The 15746-nt window shown below is 44.2% G+C and overlaps 1 protein-coding gene across 5 annotated transcripts in view; it reads right to left on the bottom strand.

Annotated features, from left to right (window-relative positions):
• LOC119843798 (serotransferrin-2-like) overlaps positions 1–15746 on the bottom strand; it is a 32789-nt gene that overhangs the window by 8292 nt on the left and 8751 nt on the right. For 4 of the 5 annotated variants that reach the window (XM_038373670.2, XM_038373671.2, XM_038373673.2 and 1 more), the window contains 13 exons: positions 13556–13719; positions 12147–12246; positions 10757–10933; positions 9758–9920; positions 9593–9657; positions 8742–8899; positions 6250–6436; positions 5952–6100; positions 5001–5091; positions 3754–3813; positions 2912–3094; positions 1949–2105; positions 950–1032 (listed from right to left, as the gene is read on the bottom strand). In XM_038373670.2, coding sequence (XP_038229598.1) covers positions 950–1032; positions 1949–2105; positions 2912–3094; positions 3754–3813; positions 5001–5091; positions 5952–6100; positions 6250–6436; positions 8742–8899; positions 9593–9657; positions 9758–9920; positions 10757–10933; positions 12147–12246; positions 13556–13719 — 1737 coding nt within the window. The remainder of the gene's footprint in view (positions 1–949; positions 1033–1948; positions 2106–2911; positions 3095–3753; positions 3814–5000; positions 5092–5951; positions 6101–6249; positions 6437–8741; positions 8900–9592; positions 9658–9757; positions 9921–10756; positions 10934–12146; positions 12247–13555; positions 13720–15746) is intronic. The other variant, XM_038373674.2, reaches the window with a different exon arrangement.

Raw genomic sequence — 15746 nt, 5'->3', positions numbered from 1 at the left:
TTATAGATACATGTATCTTTTCTGAAAGACTACACAATCTCTTACAAACGCCTTTCTCTGGAATTTAGATGGCAGAAATTTTAATGTGCTGTTGGAAAGACTCTACTTAGTGGTTTGTAAGGCCAAATGAAAATGGAGTTTTTTTCCTCCTTCCCTCCCTGAAGGCAGTGATCTGTTTTATCTGCTATTAAGATTGGCAAAAGGAATGTTTGGGGGGTTTCAATGCTTTTCTATTGTAAGCGCCTCTAACCAAAACTGATTTTCATTTTAAAACATGCCAATTGGCAGCCCTTCTGCCTGTTGTACTGCTCTGCTTTTTGCCATTTCTAAAGTAACTTAGTTGAGAACAAGTAGCTAACTTCAGGAGTGAGATTTTTGCAGCCATTTATGTTCACTGTTCTTGTGTCCAAAATAACATACTATGATAAAGTCAGATCAATTCTCTTGTCATGTAGAGTCTGTAGGAGCCACAGAGCATTTACCAGCATAAGCAAGGGTTTTACACTTCAGCATATACTGTAGTATCTCTTACCTCACTGCCCCAATTTTCTTCACTCTCTGGTCAAGCAGAACGGTATACAACTATGGCAGGTGCCTCTGGACAAGGCTGTGATGCCAGGGGCAGTCAGTGGGTTTTCTGGAGCTATTAAGGGGCCTTTTTCCCAAATGGGCACTTTCCAAGTCCTGTTTCTCCCGATCTTCCTGCTCTCACTGATTATTTCCCTCTTCTCCTCCCCCCTCCCCCCCCCAAAAAAAACTAAGTTGTAACTAAATCTTGCGCTTCATTGGAGCATTCAAATGCAGAAAGGTCCTTGTGACTCGAAACCTAGACAGCTGCATGCTCAGATTAGACCTTTGTATGTGGATGTTTTGGAATCATGATCATTGTGTGGGAAGAAACTTTGGTACCAGCTGAAATTCTCAAAGGATGGGACAAACTGAATCTCACTCTCAATATTCTTGAGCAGGTTATGATGTTCCAGGAAAGCCACGTCCCCAAAGCTCCTTCCACTGGGGCTGCCAACTAGACACCTAGTGCAAGGGAAAGCAATAGTTTTATCACAATATCAGATTAAGAGACTAGAACTTCTGGGAGCAGTAGATGACTGAAGGGTTCGGATACTAATCTGAGTCTAGTCTAGGTCACTGGCTGCCAAAAGGTACCACCATATGCTGAAGCAACTGATAATCTGCGTGTGAAATGAGTTAGTGGTCTCAGTGGAGGTCTTGGGGAACGAGTGTCTGTTACAAATAACTATTTGCCTCCTTGCTGGCAATCTCAGCAAACAGACCAAAGTCTCAGTGGGCATGGAGACTGAATAACCTCCTTATTCCTAAAGCTGACTCCCAAATTGGAGTGAGGCATATTGGCAGGGCAATATAAAGAAGCGCCCAATACCATATTGTATCTGGATTTCTGTCTCTAGGGCTGCCAAGCTAATACCATTCAACTACATTCATTGTAAATACAGAGATTGGAACATTCTATTTATGCCTTCTCTGTCTCCAGTTATTTTTTATTCTCTTTCCATTATGTGGTGGGAATGATTCCCTGTCTACATAATTGCCTTTCATATCCTGCACTACTACTTGCTCAAATTCCACACCAGTTGTGCTGGCTGACCCTGTGGAGCAATTGTTACCTCTTCCGTTGGTCTCAGAGTAGGCTTGGGTTTGGGCACCAAGTATCATTAGTGGATTATGAGTTAAGAATCACTATCTTGTCTATTTTTCCATTAGAAATGGCTATATAACTTTTAAATCTCCAGCCAGCTCAGCTGTCCCATAGCACTTGCAGTTGAAATAAAATACACTGACCCAAAGGCCATCTTTATGGTTACCAATGTTTAAATACGAGTCCTGCCTAAAAAACCAGCAGGCAAAATAAATGAGCCATTTCTGGGTGATGCTTTTAAGCTTCATCCTTGCCTCACACAGAAGGACTTACCTGAGTGCACCCATGTTTCCATAGTAGCGTTCATTATGATTCGCAGCACACCTGCTGGACTCTTTCTCCCCTTCCATCTCACCACTACCAATACAGACTTTGCATAGGTTCCTGTCTGCTCCTGGCATACAACCCTTCCAAAAGTAACTCTGATAAGCTAAGAGAAGGAAAATATGGGGTTAGTCAATGTGGGGCATTTAAAAATATGTTTTTTCCTAATACAGGACAGAGACTGCTACTGTACTTCTCCCTTGTAAGATAGTTTGCATTTCCTGAGCCTGTCTCCTTGTCTCACCCAGCTACTAAGATTAGAGGACCAGACACTTGATTCACTGGGTGGGTATGCTCTAAGACCTACCATAAAAGAGTTCACAAATTTAACTTCTGCTTGGGTGACGGAGAATAGCAGACAGCAAATAAGTAAAACTAAACCTTGCAGGTGAGTAAGGCTGTCTGTGGGGAAATACTGACAGCATCACATTATCTACAGACAGGGATGCTGCTCACCTGCCAATATCTGGAAGTTTTAATAAGCCACACTGAAGGCAGCTCGGTTCCGAACACTTGACCCCTCTGCTCCATTATAGACTGAATCTGCCAACCTTCAGAGCATGGTGCAAGACACTTTGATTAGGTATTAAATTATCGGTTTTAAAGTTGGTATGGAGGGCAGTTGTTGGGGAGGATGGGGTATCTGTCTGTTATGGGCAGTATTTAGTATTTTTAAACATAATGTGGTAATAAGCACATTATAAATAATTTCAGATGTTGAGGTAATTAGCAGCGCTCCCCCTAGAACTCCATTTGACCAGGAGAGTATTTTGGAAGGACATAGTGGAGCAATGGTGAATGTCTTAAGTGACATGTAAGAATGATGGAAGTTTTCCACTCTCCCTCCTCCTTTCCCATACCCCTTGGCACCATCATTTGTCCACTTGGTAGATATTCTGGTGCAGTCCTTACCAGAGCCGATATCACAGTTCACAGTGTTGTTCTCCAGAGCCCCCACTGTGTACCTGGAGAGGAGCAGCCACCCCCCAGGACTGTACAGGTGACTGTGGCAGGAACGCCGTCTCCTCAGGTTATGAATATTTATGTGCCTGGCGTTCTTCTTTGCCAGGGCTACAGCGTAGACAGGTGGTAGTGCTGTGTGACGATGACAACAACCAGTTAGACTGAGACAGCAAGACATCTTGGATGGGAACAGTCTCCATGTTAAAAGTAAGTTTTAGAACCGGTTGTATCCTCCCTAAAATGACACTCCTACTTCCCTTTCCCTTGTCTGTACTGAGCTCTTTCAGTTGCAAGGAACTGAGAGCTGCATTTTCTTCTGAGCCACAAAAATTCAGTCCTGGCATTGCTGCCTGGGACAGTGAAGCCTCTAGCCCCCAGACAGAAGGATTCTCCTTCTTCCAGAACCAGTGTATGCACACCCCTTATGCTAACATAAGTCCCAACAGCTGCAGCCTAGGGCAAGGTACCATCAATACCTCTACATACAGCGAGAACTCCTCTTCCTGTCTCCTAACCTTCCTCTATCCCTAATGGAGCTTTGTTTGAAAGGTCATGGTCATTTGGGTGTTTTGGCTGAGGGTCTGCTACATGACATCCTCACGGCTCAGTGGGGGTAAAGTATGAACCAGCAGAGCCCTGCAATTGCTGTTAGCTGCTCTGCTGCGTAGTTGGGAGTCACTCCACTTTCACAGGTCTTAGGAATTCTGTCTCATCCCAGCAGAGTTGCCTGAGCATCCTGGTGGAACCACTTCATTAAAGTAGAAACCCATACCTCAAAGATCCTTTGTTACCTTTATCTGCAAGGTGGGTCAGCTTCTTTGTTCTCCCAGCAGCTGGGGCACACCCCTCTCCTGGGCAGGAGAGAGGAGCAAGAGAAGAGTGATGTTTGAAAACCCAAAACCATATACACAAGAACTGGTGACTGGTTGCTGAGTGTGGTATCTATGTACTAGATACCAACATAATCACTAAAGAACACCACACGTGTATAGGAAAGATGTGTCTGGGAGAGTCTAATCAGTGGATGGGGTGTGGCCTATGCTGGGGCTCACATTGCCAGCATTCCCACCATAGAAAAATGCATCCATGAAGTGCCTGTGGCTTGTGGGTCTGGCAGTGAGCACTTACTCAGTGCAGAGGATCTAATGACACTGATTGTTACTGAGACAGAGGGACTCAGCTCATCTAGATGAAGAATTGGACTATGGGAATGTTTCCTTCCTCATATCCAAATATCCACTCATAGTCTTCTCCCTTTCCCAGCCATGCTGGATCAGAGAAGGGTTTAAGGTCTGCCACGTTCCCTGTTCCCAAAATGGATGTGGTGTCATGGACTTCACAGATGCAGACAAGAGGTTTTTTTCCCCCCCACCTCCCTCCACCCATCACTGAAGGTATGTCTACACTGCAATAAAAGACTTGTGGCACAGCTGTGGCTGGTTCAGTTGACTTGGGATTTGGGGCTATAAAATTGCAATGTAGATATTTGGTTTCAGGAGGAAGGTCCCAGACACCAGGTCCCAGGCACAGCCAGAATTGTATAGCCCTGCAGCTCGAGTCAGCTGGCGTGGGCCAGCCACAGGTCTTTCATTACAGTATAGACTTACCTCAAAAGTTCCTGAGGAGATGCAGCTTTCTCTAGATTTTGGTTTCTCAAAGCTAAGAATCTTGCACCCCATCCATTAATTTCTATAATCCTTTGCATTTACAGCATTTTATCCACGCTTGTGAAACACTTCAAACACTTTATTACAGACTTGCAGCATCTCTCTTCCGGCAGGTCAGTATAACTGCTTCCTTTTATAGGTGGGGAAACTGAGGCATAGATCAAGTGACTTGCCCGAGAGCTCACAGCCAGTCAGTGGAAGAAATGGGAAGAATATTCAGATCTCTTGGTTCTCCTTCCCCTGCCTTTGCAGCTAGGCACAGCTGTGTGGCAATTTTACCAGGTTTTTAATGGTGGTGTTTTTTGAGGGTTTTTTTTTTTGGTCTCCCCCATGCCAGCCCCTGAGGGATTAGTGTGGAACAGAAAACTCACCATAACATTCTGCAGCTACTGAGACCAGCCCACACATCCCTGCAATGTAGGCATGCGTGGCATCCAGCGTGGCTGCATCGGCCTCATTACTCTGCCAACAATATCAGAGAGTAACACATGGGACCGTGACAGATATTGTAATCCCATGCAGTATCTTTGGGAACCACACTATTACATTGATGAAGGAGGGTTACCACAGTTTCTTTAGGAAACTGTAGGGGATGATTAAGGTGAGTCACTAAGATTAAACAACTCTAGAGAGGTACCATCCCCTGGGGAGGCTTGTGTGGACTAATTCAATCTGGTTTTTCATAGATTCAAACAAAAAATGGTGTTTGGTGTCAGAAGGCTGAGTGTGAACTAATTTTCAGCCTTCTTTTAATTCACCAAAGGGCAGGACCTTGTAGAAGGGTTGGAAAGACTTTGGCCTACTAGGACCAATGGGTGACCTCTAATAAGCTGTTAGCATGCGTATAGGAATTGGTTTTTATACATTTTTCTCAAGTACTTTTGCCTAAAAATGAATATATTTTGCTGTGTGAAGGCATGATAACTGCTACACACTGTATAGCCTGTAGAGAAAGGTTAACGACAGATACTGGACCCCAAGTCGGACCTGCTGGAGGAATCTCAGTGAGGTGCAGAGGGACTGCAAGTAGGTGACGGCCGAGAGCCTGAGACCTTAAATGGGTGCCCTTGAAGACCAGGACAGGTGTTGTCAAAGGTGCAGTTAACCCTGAAATTCTGATAGTGACAATTTAGAACCTGCCTAACGAGTGTAACTGTCTATCTCTCCCATACCCCAGTGGCTGCAGGGGGGGGGCCTGAGGACCCCTCGGTCTCAATTTCTGTAGCGCCTCAGTTGGTTTATTTCCATTGCCCCCAGGTGTTTGGGACAAGGACAGACATGCCTGTGCCTTGTGTTCCTGTTTACTCCAAATAGGTTCTTACCTTGATCAGCTCAATGCAGTTGGTCATTGAAGCGGCTTGGACGCAGACCAGGGGGTCAGATTTGATGTTCAGGGCCCACTCTTCACACTTGCGGTGCTCAGCATTGCTGATGCAGCACCAGCGTACCACACTGTTGTCCAGTGAGCTCCCTGCATCAGCAGGAAAGAGAGTGCAATGGGGTTAGCACCAACCATGTACTGAGCTGCCTTTACCAATTGGCTTCTTTGGGTCTGTGCATGTCTCCCCCTTGCAAGGGGCTGGGGGCCTCTCTGTCCCATTCCCTTGGGTGAGCTCTCACCTTCATGGCCTAGTCCCTTCAAGAGGGCTACGTAGTCCAGGCCAAGGATATGGGAGATCTCTGCTTTGTCCTTGAGCAGCTGCAGGTGCTGAGTGGCATCGCGGAACAGCAGGTTCTTCCCCTTGAATGGCACTGAAGTGAAGAGCTCAAACTTGGCCCTTTCTTTTCCCTTCTGCCCAAAGAGATGCTGGGAAAAGTACAATGGCTTTAGCTGTAGAGATGCTGTTCATTTCCTCTGTGACTAGCACCCTTGTTGCTACACCTCCACTGTCTAGAGTCATGGCAAGCACGGGGTGATCATAATGTCGTACTCCGAATTCTAACACTCTCTGGGATTAGGGCAAACTCTCTGTGCATCAGTCTTAGGTGTTGGTTTCCATCCCTACATGGTCTGGGACCCAGTTATTTGAGGAACTGCTGCTTCTCCTGTTCCATCCGGATTATTGGGATTGGCTGCGATGCTCATTTTCTGCTCCAGCAGTGGAGACTGCAGTCTGCAAGCATCCATGCAGGAGCTCCAGACTACAGCATAAGATGTATCTGTTTTGGTTAAATTATTCACTTACCCTGGGCTATTTCAGGTGCAGGATATGGAGGTTTGTAAGAAATTTCTTAAATCTTATGTAGTTGGTGTTCAGTTTTGAATGAATATGAGATGCCTGGAGCTGGAGGCAACAAGCACTATTTATCCACTAGAGAATGTAAATATGAGGATGGATGGAGAAGTAATCAAGGGCTTGCACCCAGAAACCCCTGAACCATATGACAAACTGCATAATAATTCACATTGGTGGGCACTTGGAGGTCAAAGGGAAGGAGACCTTGTTTGTTCCTCCTTTCAATTTCAGTGGCCTGGCCTCTCCCCCTCCATTGCTCGCTCCTACCTGAGCTTGTAGGAGTGAATCAGATTAGAGCTAGAGGAGACCTAGCTATCTCCCCACGGCCACAGCAGGATGGTTCTTCAGTTAGTGCTTTGTCCCTTGTAATTTTAAATATCTCCAAGGGATGGCGCTTTGCCCACTTTGCTTAGGAGACTATTCCAGAGTCTCATAGAGGTTGCTGTCAGGAAGCTTTTCCTGATATTCATCCTATATTTTCCCTTGAGTAATTGTTAGCCAAGATTCCTTGTTACTCCCTCATGCGTAACTCCTCCCAACTGAACATTGGCAGCGTTGAGTACTCAGATGTCGTTACACTGTCCCCCATTTACTCATCCCCTAGTCAAGCTGTACACCCAGCACCTGCTTCAGTGCCTCAGCAGAGCACAGGTGACGGTCTGGGGTGGGAGAAACCTGACCTGGAGGGGATAAAGCTTGGGACTGTAGCACCATCACCCCATTGCAGATCTGTTCTATTTAGGGGGGGGAACAGGAAGAGAGATGAGGAAGACACACCTGGGAACTGGTGGGCGTAGCCCACAAAATGGCTGTGTCTGGGCAAAAGGCCTCGGAGACGCACTAGTTCTGTGTGTGTCCCAGGGAGACAGTGCCAGAAGCTGGCTGAAGTTTAAAGCTCCCCCATGGGTGAATCGTTCCTCTGAGTGCACCTGCCCCTATGACCAGAGAAGTGGCAAACCACCCCGTGTGCCCACAAGGGTGGTCCAAGCCCATACTGTTAAATTACCTCCTCCTAATACATGGCATTACTGCTTTCCAAGCACTTCCCTCTTAAATATGTTTCAGATTATTTTTCCCTTGGATTTGAGTCCAGGCTTGGAACTGGGAATGAGACTCCTTTTTCCAGAGAAAGGGGGTACAGGCAGATGCCGGAGTCAGATTTTCTTGGTCATTGCTGGACGCTATTGTTAAATATATATATATTGATATGCCCAGAGGCCCCAATCAGGATCAAGCACTGATTTTAATACATGCTGTACAAAAATGGTATCATAGATATTTAGGTGCCTAACTCCATTGACTTCAGTGGGAGTTAGATCCTAAATATGTTTAGAGACTAACAAATTTATTAGAGCATAAGCTTTCGTGAGCTACAGCTGAAGTGAGCTGTAGCTCACGAAAGCTTATGCTCTAATAAATTTGTTAGTCTCTAAGGTGCCACAAGTACTCCTTTTCTTTTTGCGAATACAGACTAACACGGCTGCTACTCTGAAACCTAAATATGTTTGAGGATCTGGACCTTAGTATCTAAAGATCTCCACCCTCTCCACATTAATAGCAAATGGAGGGATGTAGCGAGAGCAAAGATCTCTCCAAATTTACACTGAGCAGCTATTAGGATCCTGAAGAGCAGAGAGAGACCTCCACTCTTGCCCTCTCTCTCCAAGATTGTATTAATTTGGTACTCTGATCTAACTTTAAAGGCTGTGCACGCTCACCCTCTCTCTCCAATAGCTTTTGGAACTCCCACCAGGGTACCTGTCCTAGCAGATGACCATGTTGGATGTCCCAGAGCAGCCTCAACACATGCAGTCTAGCTCATTCCATCTACCCCTACAGAGAGGGCTTGGAACCCGATTAGCAGTTCCAAATTACCTGGATCAGGGTGAGGAATTTCTTGGTGATCTTCTGGAAGTTGTGGCGGCTGATGATGGCACGCCCAGGCCCACGACCCAGGTTACAGGTGCCATAGGCACTCAGCTTCGCTGTGGATCCATCAGGACACAAGAGCTCATATTCCTCTTGTTCTGAATCTAAAACAACAGGGAAGCTATCAAAGCTGTGAAGTGAAACCCAGCCTGGCAGAGGAATGGGAGACTCAACATTTTTCAAGGGAGCCTGCTCCAAGTCTCAGTGCCCAAGCAGGACAGTGAATACCAACTGTCAGCAGGGAAGGTTTCTCTCTGTGCTACTCCCCTTACCAAAGAGAGATGTTAAAGCATAAGGACGTTGGCTGGGGAATTTGAGACACTTTCTGAGAAGCAATAATTTTAAATCTTCTTTAAAGAAAAAAAGCTGCTAGACCCCTCCATCGACTGACCTTGGGTATACGATGCAAATTTTTGGTCAAGTAAAAAGCCTGGCCAATGAAAACTGCTCCTCTAGCAGAGGTACCCATGGAATTTTAAAGGGTTCCTCATTGATATACGATCAGCCATACTGTATAAATAATGACTGAGAGCTAAGGTAATAATCTAAAATGGAAAGCTTTGGTGGTTCTGACAAAGAACACAAAGAACATCTCCTGTGAGCCACCATTCCCCTCCCAACCTTCCACTCTCCATTTCCCTCTGACTCTTGGAGATCTGAGGCATACCCTCAAGAGTTGCTTGCCTACATTAAACTCAAACTGAAATCGATAATGCACTGGGCATCTCCCCACAAAGCATCCATGTAGAAAAGAATACAAGTTGCAGGCCAACAGAAATCTGAGTACTTGGGTTTACCTGTGCTATTCTTTATCGTTAAGTGATCTAGGAAAGCAATATCTGCTACCCCATTCTTCAAGCACCTGCAGAGAGATGAACACAATCCATTAGCACTTAAACCTGCTTTTCTCCTCCTGCCATCCCTTTTTCCTCCCAAGCCACCTCTAATGCAAGCAGAGTCACCTGAAGGCTCCCTCAGAGTCGTAGAAGGGCTCACTGCTGCTGGTCTCACAGAAGTGGTTCTTGTTCCTAACGAAGGATTTCGGTCCTTGACAGAGAGCACAGAGCTGAGGAGAGGTGACGCCAACACCAGGGATGCAGCTGGCATTGAAATATTGACTGATCACTGTAGACATAAGAAAAACAGTCAAGTGGCAAAGGCTGGAAGAGAACAGTAGCATTCCTTACGTGCTACTTGTAAAAAGTTATTGTCTCCAGTGGGGATGGCTTGGTTGTCCAAGCTTCAGTTATGAAATACTTCCTGAAACTACAGGATCAAATCCTGGTTGGGTCAAGTCCATCTTTCTTCCTTCTGAGGGAGTTAAATTGAATTTTGTGCACTTCCTGCATGTGGGCCCCCTACCCTTAAAAACCAGGGCCCTGTCTGCTCTGTGTGTTCATTATGGAATCTGTGGCACTTTCTGTAAGAACCTGGAGTCTTTGACCAGCCTCTGCTCATTGTTGTGTACTTGCTATACTACAGCTGATTGCTATTCTCCACCCCAAAGGTGGCTGCGTTTCACTGGTGCTGGGCAGCCGTAGGATCCAATCCTCCATTTGGTGAGATTTGAGTGAAGAATCAGGCCCATCATTTGTCAAAGGCTTTGGGATCCTTTGGAATTAAAGGCACAACAGAAAGGTAAGACGATATACTGTAGAAGCTACTGTACAATGCTTCCCTTTCCCTAACCTCCCATTAAATACAGAACACAGGTGTTTCCTGTTGCTCTTGCTAACATAGCTTTTCTGTTGTGAGGGATCACTGAAAAGGCACTGGCAGAAGAGGGCTAGCAGCAAGTGGCTAAGCTTTCCCAAGTGGATATCTGGTCCACCAACCCAGAGGCTCTTTGGTCTTGGTGTGTTCCATATAGTTCAGTAGGTGTTATACCTGCCACCACTTTACTCTCCTTTACATAGGCAGGAGCTTGGTCCCATGGTGTTGGTCACCGTCCACTCACCCACCTTGGCTCAGAGGCTGATCCTCATCCCAGAGGAGCTCATTCCTAGCCAGGAGGAAGCCCAGTGGGATGTTCCAGCCTGATGTCCATCTGGCTCCATTGTGGCAGCTACGCACCCCCCTTAACTTCTGGATGTCCAAAGTTCCTCGTCTGGCAATGGCCACAGCAAATATGCAGTTTCCTAATGATGGGAAAGGGGAGATACAGGAAGAATAACTATCCCTTTAATAAATTTAGGACAACTGCTGTGATGCAAAGCGATGTGAGGATCTCTGTGCCAGGGCTAAGGGAAAAAGTCTCAAAATGTATGAAATGCAGTTACCAGCATAAGCAGGGAAAGGAGAGTTGGTCTGAAAGGAACATTCTGTTGGTTATGTTACTGCCAGGTTTGCCAAGACACTACCATCTAGCCAAGAGCTACCAACATGCAAAGCAAGGAATATAGAACTTAGAGATGAAAAAGGTCTATTAGAAAATCCAGTCCATCTGTCCAAGGCCAATGTAGCTTGGTTTGCATGAAACATTGCACTGAGCATTTGTGCCATCTAGTTTCAGATTCTGCAACCAATGGGGCTTCCGGCACTTACCTTCTGAATCTTTCACAGCCTAATACGTCTTAATTCCATGATGATTCTGATACTCAGCCAAATATTTTTCCCTTCCTTAATTTCATCCCTTTTCTCCCAGTTATTCTCCCAGATATCACTCTAATTCAACTCTCTCTTTTGGGTTTACTCCCTTCAGATCTTTTCAATCATGTAATTTTAGTTTTGGTTGGGCCAGGCTTTAGTTCTTACTCCTTCCTTGTAAGTCAACCCCCTCCAACCCACTGCTCAGTCCTGTTGCTCTTTTCCCTCCCATTTTTCAATGTGTTTCATAAGGGCTTTGTGATAAGGGGGAAAGGTAGGGATGTATCTTCAGTCTAACTGCAAGGCTTGGAACTCCAGTATGCAGTGGGAAATGGATCTCCAGAGACAGAAGAAGGGGTGAATTATAGGTACTGGGGACAGGATTGGAGGATGAAAAATTTTATTTTTAAGTGCAGGATATTATTGACATCTTTATCTCGAAGTGCTTTACAAACTTATATTAAGCCTCTCAAAACCCCTCTGACATAGGTGAGCGCTCAGAGCTACTGAGGCATAGAGATGGGGCAAATTACTTCATGTTACCTAATGAACCACTGTCCAAAGCAGGAATAAAATCTGATCCTCTGCTATAACCACTACAGATATTTTCTCTCACTGAGGATAGGATTGATTCTCCTATACTGCTCTGGGCTGAGGTCTCCTTAGAGTTATCCATTGTAGTGCTTTCTCTGTTACTTTCTATCTTAGTGATAACATTCAGTTACAGTGAAGATATTTTAGAAACAGGTGTTTCTGCTAACCTACCTTCCTCATAGATCTCCTTTGCCACCACAGTTAGGCCGTACAGCTTCACAGCAGAATAAACATCTCCAGCATCCAAGGAGACAGCATCTGCTTTATTCACCTTTTTTCAAAATAAAAAAATCCATTTGAGAGAGTTCCTCTGTCCATGGGAACAATGAGTGACTTGAAGACTAGAGCTCTCACCACAGACTTTTCACAACGCTTGCCTCAGTTTTGGTTGGATTCCTGTTTCTTGGCATGGTGGAACGTTAACTTGAATTGATCGTCAAATATGTAACATGTCTGTCTGTGTCAGTATTCATCCTGCATGAAGCCAGAGTATTCTTCACAAGCCTAATTTGGCAAGACGACATCCCTCCTCCACATTCCCTTTGATCCTTCCATTACCCCAAGGATGAAATCCTGGTTCTGCTGAAGTCAATGGGGAAAACTCCCATTGACTTTAGTGAGGTCTAGATTTTACTCCAGATTTTTTTTTTCCTTCCATATCCACAAATACTGGCTGAGTATTCTCCTCACCATTCATCCCCAAAAACCTTTCAGGCACTTCTGGGTTCCTTGCTTAATCATATTATCTACAGCTCCTACTAAATATAGCTTTATAATCTATTAACAAGGAGCTCAGGACTGAATGAAGAAGTGGAGACAAGGTTCTTCTCTGACCTCAGGAGCAGTTGTTTTTTCCAAGTCAGAGCTGGGATCCAGTGGAGGAAACCAGGGATGAATGATGATGGAGACTGAATTCCCTTTTCCCAGTCAGGTTTCAGATGCATTAGCGAAACTGAACTACTGCTAGAAAGGCCAGGGCTCTATATTCCTTTCTCCCCAAAGGAATTTGTCCTTAAATGCACACACCAGTATAAGAAGCATCATCCCATCAGTGAAAGTTGTCTTAAACCGCTAGTCACTTCAGTGCCTCATCTCATATAAATTATAATTCAAATATATTTTTATTTGGACTAAGGATAGCTCTTTGGTTCAGGAAAGATTAACTAGAGGTTAAATTGGGAGGGACAGAAAAATTGTTACATATAGCTGAACTAGAATTGAAACCTAAAAGCCAAGGGGACTTTTGGTATGTCTTCATGATTTAACAGCTGTGGGGAGGAGACAGATTTTGCTCATTTGCTCCCACACAGCTCTTATTTATTTCATTGGGATTACAAAGGTGTGGCAGAGATTCTATTTTGGCTCAGCATTAGCTGCATCACCGATTAGTGATTTTTATCACCTGATTCTTCTTGCCTGCCCAGATACTGTGTACTTTGTCACACATGAAATAGCATCGCCATGATTGCCTAGATTTCACTTCCCTATGGATTCTGTGTAGTAGTAGTTGTTACACCCCCACGCTTCAGAAGAACTGGACTTTGGGTTAAGATAAACTCTGGAATTCTCTACAGACTCACCCTGATCTTGTCGATACAGTCATGAGTATTTTGAGCTCTGATACAGGAAACCCTAGCAAAGGAGTTGATTGTAGCCAGAGGTACGACAGCCAGGAGTACTTTAGATAACTCAGCACACTTCCTCTGCTCCAGGTCAGACAGCGTGCACCATCTGAACTTCTTCCCTGAAGGATCAGAAGGCAAGACGTGTGCTCTTTAAATGGGGAGAGGGAGATTCAGAAGAAGGGACATGGATGGAGGAAACTGACCCATAGCTGATTTTAGTTTTTGTTCTTTAACAGGGAAAAAGTAGACTGTTTTCTAGAATCAAAGTGCTAAAGAGAGGAAAGTCTCATCTTTAACTGGAACAGCATTTCCTGACTATTTCCCTATGACTAGGGAAAATCCTTCAGTGCTAGGATTCTGTTTTCAATAATGAGGCCTACACTAAAAGCACCAGATCCAAAAAAAAAAAAAGATCTAAGGGTGAATTTGAAATCTATACCCCAATCAGCAGTCATCTGCAAAAATCAGATACTATATATAATATACTGAACCAAAACCCTAGATCCAAACACTACCGAACTTTGGGCTTTTGAGATCATGATGGGAATTTTACAGCTTGGGCCTGTTCCTAAACAACATAGCTGCCTAAGTTATCAAGGGGACAATGAAAAACTGTTTCCTGGACTTTCCTTTGGTTAGAGAAGTTTGCTTCACTTGCTGAAATCTGCCAAGGAGGAACAGGAACTGGGATAGCTTGTAAATACTCAATGTTTCTAGAACATTTTAAGTTCTCAGAGCACTTGACAAACATTAATCCTTGCCACCCCACTACTCTGCCATGAAGTAGGCAGGAAATATTATCCTCGTTTTATAGATGATGTGCAGAGAGGTTACGTGCCTTTTCCAAGATGAGACTGAAAAGCAGTGCCAGAACTGGAATTGGAATTCTGTTCTTGGCTCTCTCCCATGAAAGCAGCCCATAGAGCTGAATAGAGCATCATGAAGGCCATTCTTTAAACAGAAAATAGGTTATGTTTTAAACTGGGTTAGCTGCCATGTTTTCACTAACATGATTTTAAGTAGGATTTTGCAGCTAATGTAGAAATGTCAAGTTGTGTTTGTTAGCATGATCGTCATTAACCCCAGACTCACCTTACCCCAAAGTTAATGGGGGCAGAAATGACATTGTCAGTAAAAAGGATGAGGACTATTGTTTGTATATCCCAGATCAGTAGCAGACTTGAACTGATACTAAAAAGCAGAGACAAGATAAAGAACTAGCTACTAAATTGACCGCATCCATTCAGGTGAGAGTTCTACATAGAACTGACTAAACATTTCCATAGCTCCTACAGTGGGGCTTGTGGGAGGGAACTCAGTTTTAGAGGTTACAGTATAAGACTGTGAATCACAAATTCTGAGTTCTTTTCTCAACTCTCTCACTGACTGTGGAATCTGAAGCAGACACAGATTTCTTATTGTGCTAATTTCCTCATCTGTAAAATGAACATCCCTGCCTACCTTGCAGGGGTGACAAACAGGTTAACTAATGCTTGAAAGCGTTCTGAGAAAAATCACATGTCCTGATGGCACATATCGAAAGAAACTGATCAAGTCTGATCTCTGATTATTTCCATATGTGTTCAGTCTTCATAATAAGTGCAAAGTATTATTGTTTCTGAAATAATACAGTATATAATAAAACATTTTCTATAACCTCGGATGCATAGGCATAGTTTTTGGTAATTTTTTCATTCTTGGACAATTCTAATTTTGCTGTGATAATGGTCAGTCTCTTTACTGATGTAGGCTTTTTAATATAGCACGTTCTCATAGGAATGTGTTTAATAGTTAGAACCCATGTCCTATACATTCTTTTCAGCCATCAGCACAGCCTTCCTTGGTGATATTCAGTGGAGAAGGCAATTAGCTATGAAGCTAATTTAGTTACAGATTTGGTCCTGAATCCTGCAAACATGTATGCACAAGCTTAACTTTGTGTACGTGAGTAACCCCCTTGAAGTCAATGAGATTAGTTTTATGCATGAAGTTAAGAACATGCATAAATGTTTGCAGGATTGAGACCTAAATTGACCTATAAGATGCTAGTAAATTTTCACTCTTATCTTAAACTCTAGAATTAATCTGTGGTGCACTGTATAAGTACAGCTTACTGTGCACTCTTAATTTAAATGACTTTCATGGA

This window comes from Dermochelys coriacea, chromosome 15 (genome assembly GCF_009764565.3).
Source record: "Dermochelys coriacea isolate rDerCor1 chromosome 15, rDerCor1.pri.v4, whole genome shotgun sequence".
Taxonomy (NCBI): Eukaryota; Metazoa; Chordata; order Testudines; family Dermochelyidae; genus Dermochelys; species Dermochelys coriacea.
This window is presented reverse-complemented; position numbering and strand designations above follow the sequence as displayed.